General features: G+C 36.2%; 1 protein-coding gene across 1 annotated transcript; it reads left to right on the top strand.

Annotated features, from left to right (window-relative positions):
- Positions 1–246: 246 nt before the first annotated feature.
- Positions 247–1,428, top strand: LOC130735609 (F-box/kelch-repeat protein At3g23880-like). The gene is made up of 2 exons (XM_057587539.1): positions 247–966; positions 1,039–1,428. The coding sequence occupies exons 1-2, from the start codon at positions 247–249 to the stop codon at positions 1,399–1,401; spliced, it is 1,083 nt and encodes a 360-aa protein (XP_057443522.1). The 3' UTR covers positions 1,402–1,428.
- The last annotated feature ends 6,528 nt before the right edge of the window (positions 1,429–7,956 follow it).

Raw genomic sequence — 7,956 nt, 5'->3', positions numbered from 1 at the left:
CTTTTATGGAAATATGGAGTTAACATATCATACATCATATTATTTTGATAACTGAGATCATTTTGGACAATGCATTTAAAAGATTAATACTATTGAATGTTGATTGTTGATCATGTCCATATAGGAAGATTGCGAAAGAAGGAAGAGTACCATAGAAGGAAGAGGCCACGTTGCTTTATCCTATCTCTATATAAAGTTATAACATTTCAGACTTGAAGCTACAAAGTGATCAAGTGCACCAAAATGATGAGAAACAGTAGCAGCAATGGACTAGTAAACATGAATAAAAGGACCCTCAATCTGCCTGAGGAATTGATAATTCAGATATTGTTGAGGCTGCCAGTAAAGTCCATTGTGCGTTTCAAATGCGTTTGTAAGTCATGGCTTTCACTCATCTCTGACACCCACTTTGCAGAATCAAATTTTAAACTTGCTGCCACCACACCCACCCACAAGCTTTTGTTCATAGCAAATTCTGCTCCAGAAACTCGATCTGTAGACTTAGATCATGATGCACTGTCTCTTAATTCTTCTGCTTCCACTACAGTAAAACTTAATTTTCTGCAGCTTCCTCCATCATCTTATTCTAGTCTTGGCATTGTTGGTTCGTGTAGAGGGTTTCTGCTTCTGAATTGTAACGCAAATATATTTCTTTGGAATCCATCCACCGGTGTTCACAATCAAATACCTTGTTCACCTATTGCATCCAATGTGCATGCCTACCTATATGGTTTTGGGTATGACCCATCACAAGATGACTATTTGGTTGTTCTAGCATCCTATGAAAGAAACACAGCTGATTTGTTAAAACATTTGGAGTTTTTCTCATTGAGAGCTAATGTATGGAAAGAAATCGAGGATACCCATTATATGAATGTCGGTTTTTATTGGAACGGATGTGATCCTAGAGTTGGGTCGCTCTTGAATAATGCTATTCATTGGGTGGCTTTTCATCATGATACAGTGGTGAATCATATTATTGCATTTGATTTAATTGAAAGGAGAGTTTCTGAGATACCACTGCCAGATGATTTTGAGCATGAATCAATAGATTATGAATTGTGGGAATTTAGAGGGCTTCTAAGTCTGTGGGTTCATCATGAAGAGGATGATACAGTTAATATATGGGTGATGGAGAGGTACAAAGTTCAGTCATCTTGGGTTATTACTCTTGTTGTATCTTTTAGTGAAATTCCCACTCAATACTTTTCCCCAATATGCTCTAGGAAAAATGGTGACATTGTTGGAACAGATGGTGATAAAGGACTGGTGAAGTATAATGACAAAGGACAGCTACTAGAGCATCACTCTTATGATGAATATCCTTATGTTTCCCTAGCCATGTATACAGAGTCTCTGCTTTCACTCCCTGTTGTTGGTGATAGAGAACTAGCAAGCTGAAAATGTGTGACAAGAACAAACAAGAAGAATGCGGTTGTGTAATATCATGTATGCCTTTTAGAATGAGGTTTCTCTTTTTATTTGCATTATTGTGATATACAATATTGATGAAATTTAAGTTTTCTTAACTCTTTTTAAAAATAACTTTTATGTTTTCCTGATGGTTGACTCTGAATCTTCAAATTAGTCCCACAACCAACTCTTGAAGGGTGCTGGAACCCTTCTTTCGAGCACACACATCGGCAAAATCTGATCGATCCATCATTTCTAGAACAAAACACTTGACCAATTTAGACTCCAAAACCCACATATGCTGCATATCAGGGCCGGCCCTGGGTTTGTGCAAGCAGGCCCACAGCCCAGGGCCTCCAAAAAGAAGGGGCCCAAAAAAAATTCGAATATTTTTTACAGCGGTTATCCTTAAAGAACCGCTTTAAATAATCCATCTTTTACAGCGGTGAGATCTACAAGGGGTCCGAACCGCTGTAAAAGGTCAAATTTAACAGCTGTAAAAGGTCTTTTTTGGCGTAGTGTTCCCATTAAACTTTCTCCAAAAAAAAACTAATTTAGGGATCTGTAACACCCCGGTTTCTCAACTGAGGAGTCACATTAGTAACCTAACAAAGTCTAAGGACTATTTCGTATTCCTAAGAAAACACGATAATTTTTTTCTTTTCAAAACAACTAAACACAGTTTAATACATAACATAGTCTTAATTAAACAACTCGTTCCCGACATATAATAATAGTTTCTTACAATAGCATAAGCAAGTTTCCAAAATAAGTACGCACACTTAACAGTGGCGAAAACAAAGTTTTAGTAACAGAGTTTTCAGATAACGAAGAAGACTCAAGCATATACTACTAAGAGGAAACTATACAGCTTCTTCCATCCTTGCTCCGCCGGTTACTATCCCTTCTCCATCTCAGCATGGCTAAGCATCGCCAGAAGACTCTTCATCGCCTAATAGCGTTAAGCGCCCAAATAACAAGTAGCAAATAGAAAGGGTAAACTCCATGCAACTGCCACGTATAAAGGAGAAAAACATGCTAATCAAATTTAAGTGCATATCATGACACATAAACTAGCAACTTAATTCAAGATAGATGACAACATATATCCAGCAACATAAAATCAACAATACGAACTTAAATCAGTTATCCACGAAAACACCAATATCAATCGACCAAATAACGTCTCGCAAGACGGGACAATCTCGTGGGACAATATCCACCACACTGCACTTAATAACGTCTCGAAAGACGGGACGATCATGTTGGACAATATCCACCACACTGCACTTAATAACGTCTCGAAAGACGGGACGATCATGTGGGACAATATCCACCACATCGTCACTTCAAAAACTCCAAAACATTCAGATAAATAAGCTATCAATATATATCAAGACATATATCAACAACATCAACAACATATATTTGAATCAGATAATAAATAATCAACAATATATAATTAAAGCAGATATAGCATAATTAACAATATATAATTAAAGCAGATATCAACATAATCAACAATATATAATTAAAGCAGATATAAACATGATCAACAATATATAATTAAAGCAGATATAAACATAATCAATTGTTAGTGTCCTATAATGCGACTATATGCTTCTACCAATATGGATCGATCAGCAACATCTCTCAAGACGGGACGATCACGTGGGACAATCACCACCACACCGCCACTTAACGCCACAATGGACGGGACAATCACGTGGGACAATCACCACCACATTGCCACTTTAGGACATCTCGAAAGATGGGACGATCACGTGGGACAATATCCACCACATCGCCACTTTATAACGCCTTGAAAGACGGGACAATCACGTGGGACAATCACCACCACATTGCCACTTCAAGTTCAAGCCCTAAATGTCAAGTTAGTCAACAACAATCCTCAACCTCAGTAATCTTTCAATCAACAATTTCAAGTCAAGTCAAGTATCAACAATAACCATCTCTTATCTACTAGAAAGCAGTAATGACAGAAACCAGTAAACGGCCGAAGCCTCTCAGAAAACGGAGACACACGTCTCAATAAGTTTACTCGGCCGAAGCCTCCAGAAAACATTTTCCCAGTTCAGCATAATAATCAAAATCAAATGCCAATCCATATAAACATCTTCATCTCAAACGCATGCAGTGCGATAAATACATGCAAGACTCAAGGACACTCTAAAACTAAGTTACCCTTACCTACGCGAGTAGAAGTTGTGCATGGAAGTTGCGAACCTAGAACAAGGAAACACAATCATCAACACAAGCCCTACTAGAAGCAATCAATCTAATAACACTAATCGAAATCGGAAAGAAAGCTTTAAAGCTTTGGAGTTCCTATATAAGCACGAATTGACAACAGAACTTCGTTCGCTAAAACGCGCATAACTCGAGCTACAGAACTCGGAATGACACGAAACCACAGCCAAAATTTCGACAACAGAAAGGGCTACGCTATGGCTCAGGTCATACTAACCCAAAAATTATTTTTGGACACGGTACAGCTCCAAAAAGTTTCGGCCACTTTAGAAAATAGGGTTTCAGAACTTTTTCTCCGATCTAATATAATTCCTAGGTATTCGTAGGTGATATCTAGGCCAGGAAAACTCTCAGAAAAATTATCGGATCGAAAACTAGAACAGGTGTATTTTGGTCAAGATTTTTAGCTCGGAAACTCAAAATCGGAATTTCGAAAAATAAATTGGATGAGGTCGATGCCCACGACGTTTATGACAACTAATCCTACTGACGCTAAGCTCAGTCGAGAGTTTTTGATTCAAAAAGCGGAACCTCAGCATAAAAATGGGTTTTTGAGCAGAATTGAAGTTCTGCGGCGATTCGACGAGATTTGGCGAAATGTAATCCGCTAAACATGCTCTTGGGCATGCAGGGAACAAGTTTACAGAGAGAAATCAAGTTATTTGGACAGTTTTACAAAAAGCTCAAAACTTTGAGCACAGAAAGACATAGAGAAAAGCGACAGAATTTACGATCAGAGGTAAGGAAAAGCATCAGTACCTCGAGGCCTACGTATAGCAACTGTCAGTGTGACGATCAGTCAAGGATTGCAAAAAGCTCTTCTCCCTCTTCTCCTCAAGCTCACCCACTGCCAAAGCATGGAAAAAGATGAAGATATTTCAAATTTTGGCTATTTATAGATTGGTCAAAAACGCGGCAAAACAAATATTTCCCGATTCCGATTTTTCCTGTGCAATACTCCGTGAATTCTGAGTGGGTTTCCGATATCAAGTTTCCAGAACTTGAATCAAGGTTTTGGAATAAATGAAACGATCCAAAAAGCGGTATGAAATAATTCAACCCGAAAAACTACTTTTTTCAGGGAATGTCAGATGCAGAAACTTCCTTCTGAAGAAAGATTGGAAACATCGAAAGAAATGGGTGCACGCGTGTGGAATCTTCATTTGAAGCTCCGAATAGAAAAAGTCTTCATCAACATTTTACTTTAAGGTTCTTGAGCTATCAGGAACTCGGTTTCGGCAAACTTCCGAGAATCGAAATCGATCGAAACACTCGTCATGGAAAGGAATAAGAGAAGTTCTTATATTCCTCTGAATATTTTTGAATATCGTTTCTACAGTGCTTTAAGAGCAAATTAGCCATTTACTAACGTTTTCGCCCTAAGGCGGAAGTGAATGAAACTCGTGCTATAACCTATAGCGACTAAATAACTATTCTTAACCATTTCCTGAACTTTCTTCTTCATAACGCTAATCCAAACATTAAACACAAGTCAAGTTTCACTCACGCTTACACAGAGTCCTATGCGTGAGTTGGAAATTAATTATTTAATTATAAAATCCTAGGTGAAAAGAAAGAAAATGAGAGTTAAGGAAGAAGAAAAGAAGAAGAGGGGGAAAAGATGAAAGAAAGGGAAAGATAAATTACTAAGGTGATAACTATATCTATTCTTTTTAATTAAATCTACTCTATAATTTTATAAGTATGTCTAGCCAGTTTTAATTATGTATATTCAACTTTAATTTTATGATTACATATACTCTCTTTTACCCACGTCAATTTTATTTAACTTTATCTACCTTATAATTACTATTTTGATCTATTTATTCTCTTTTTTTAGTGATTATAACTTGTTATTATATTCCTATGCCTTGAAATGGTCGGCTCTGCCGCCTCTCTCTGATTACTTAAAAGTTAAGTTTATTACTATTAAATTGTTTTACCTGAAATGAAAATGGTCATAGACGATTTCTCCGTTGTTTTAGTTTCATATTTTAAACTTTGTATTTTCCTAATTTGACTTATATGATATCATTTAAGAGATCATGTAACATTGCGAGGCAAACCTGGTGACCTTAAGATAACCAGTATAGGCAAATCTCAAATGTTATTTAAGAACAATACTGCAGGGTAAACCTAGATACTCAAAGGTCGGTTCCAGTGGAAAGGCAAATCCTGGGTGTTAAGACTTAAGTATAAAATGTTTAATTAAAACACTTTAAGTGAAATGATCCTCCAGCAGTTGAGGTGATCTAGTTGCATAGTTCATGGAACACAGGTTCCTAGGCAGGGGGACGCCCTTGCATTCGGATAGAGCTCTAAGTCGTAGTTGGAATATGCAAAAGTGGTCGAAGGGCCAAGAAAAACAAGTGATAACAATGAATTAAAGAATGACCTTTAATTTGAAAGAGATTTAACTATGTTATTTTCATTGGTGAAGCTAGTAGTTATTTTTGAAATGTTTACCGCTGATATAATTACTTAATTTACGTTTATGTAAGTTTTTCTTGTTTTTGGAGTGGATATTGTTATCACTGAGAATTGTAAAATTCTCATTCCTTTACTTTCATGTTTACAATTCTCATTCCTTTACTTTCATGTTTTTTTCAGAAAAAGAAAGCAACTTGCTTGAGACATTCCAGATAGTAGACGGGAGTATGTGTCATGTACGCAGGATCATATGTAGTTAGTTAGAGACACGTCAGGTAGTCGGATCATGGTCACAATATAGGTCACACGTGTATAAGGAGTCCTTAAATTATTTTCATGAGTCTGATAATGTAGTTTTGAAAGAATTATTAAAAATAAATTTATTTGTCCACTCAATTTTTAGTATTTAAGTATTTCAACACAATTATGATTCTTTCTTTTTACACGTCAATTTAAATATATGTTACTTTATAGTGCATAAAATTAGGGGAGTTATACTTTGGGAATGGGTTCTTACGTAAACCCACTTGACGATTTAAGTGATCCATTCAGGATAGGCCCATATAAGGAAGGAGATAGGGTTATCTCGCTTGGTCTCCTTCGTGGTCATGAAAACTTACGGCGCTGCAACTCTCTCCTAAGGAGAGTGTGACATACAGTGAAAGCCCTTATCTATACACTATTGCAAGATTCAGAGATCAAAGCAAGACGACTTTCGACGTAGATCCCCCACATTTTCAATTCTCTACAGGTGCGAAATCAGATTTTATATAATTGGTTTTCTATAATCATATCTGAATTATCATTTAGATCTTGCATTTGGTATCACAGACATTATGTATGACTTTTAGACTCAAATTTGTTATTTGATGGCCCCAAATTCTTTTAGAATCAATTTATTCAGGTAGATCTTGCATGAGTGGTTTATCCTGATATTTATTCTTATAGTGATTACAATTTAGGGTAGCCGCCTTTCAAATTGCTTTCCTGATCAATGCTCGGATACTTTTCTTAGGGTAGGAGTGGGTGGTGGTGGGTGCTTTGGGGTTTTTGATTTTTGGTTATGGGGAATTCTCTTCTTTGCCTGACTTTGGGGGTTATTCTTTGTTAGGTCGGGTTGTTTTGGGTTTTGCTGATTTTTATCCATTTTGGATGAGGGTTGTATATCTCTCACAATCTTATCCTCATCAATATAAGATTTTGCGTTCGAAAAAAAATAACAATTATAATTTAAGTGAATAGAAATCACATTTACAAAATTAAGAATCGAGATGGCAAAGAAAGTTACCCTTGGAACTATGAATTCATGTGAGTGATTTTCCTCAAAGTTGTAATTATGATCACTCATTCTTGTGACTTATTGGTTTGTACGTCCTTAGAAAATGTTAGGAGAATCTAGAAAGATCATGTTTGATGTATATGGATTTGTTTTCTTTTGACTAGCATGAAGTATATGTTTTGGAGATGCTTGATTCAAGGTTAAATTAGTTATCTAGAGTGTAACATAATATTGTTAAACTTGTTGAGATTGTCATTCTAGTAACCCACACATTTTATGGCATTTATCATATTTTTTCCAAGCGTTGTTGGATATTTCTTTTATGGAAATATGGAGTTAACATATCATACATCATATTATTTTGATAACTGAGATCATTTTGGACAATGCATTTAAAAGATTAATACTATTGAATGTTGATTGTTGATCATGTCCATATAGGAAGATTGCGAAAGAAGGAAGAGTACCATAGAAGGAAGAGGCCACGTTGCTTTATCCTATCTCTATATAAAGTTATAACATTTCAGACTTGAAGCTACAAAGTGATCAAGTGCACCAAAATG

Source organism: Lotus japonicus, chromosome 2, assembly GCF_012489685.1.
Source record: "Lotus japonicus ecotype B-129 chromosome 2, LjGifu_v1.2".
NCBI classification, from domain to species: domain Eukaryota; kingdom Viridiplantae; phylum Streptophyta; class Magnoliopsida; order Fabales; family Fabaceae; genus Lotus; species Lotus japonicus.
The sequence above is the reverse complement of the archived record's forward strand: the minus strand, read 5'-3'. Positions and strand labels throughout refer to the sequence as shown.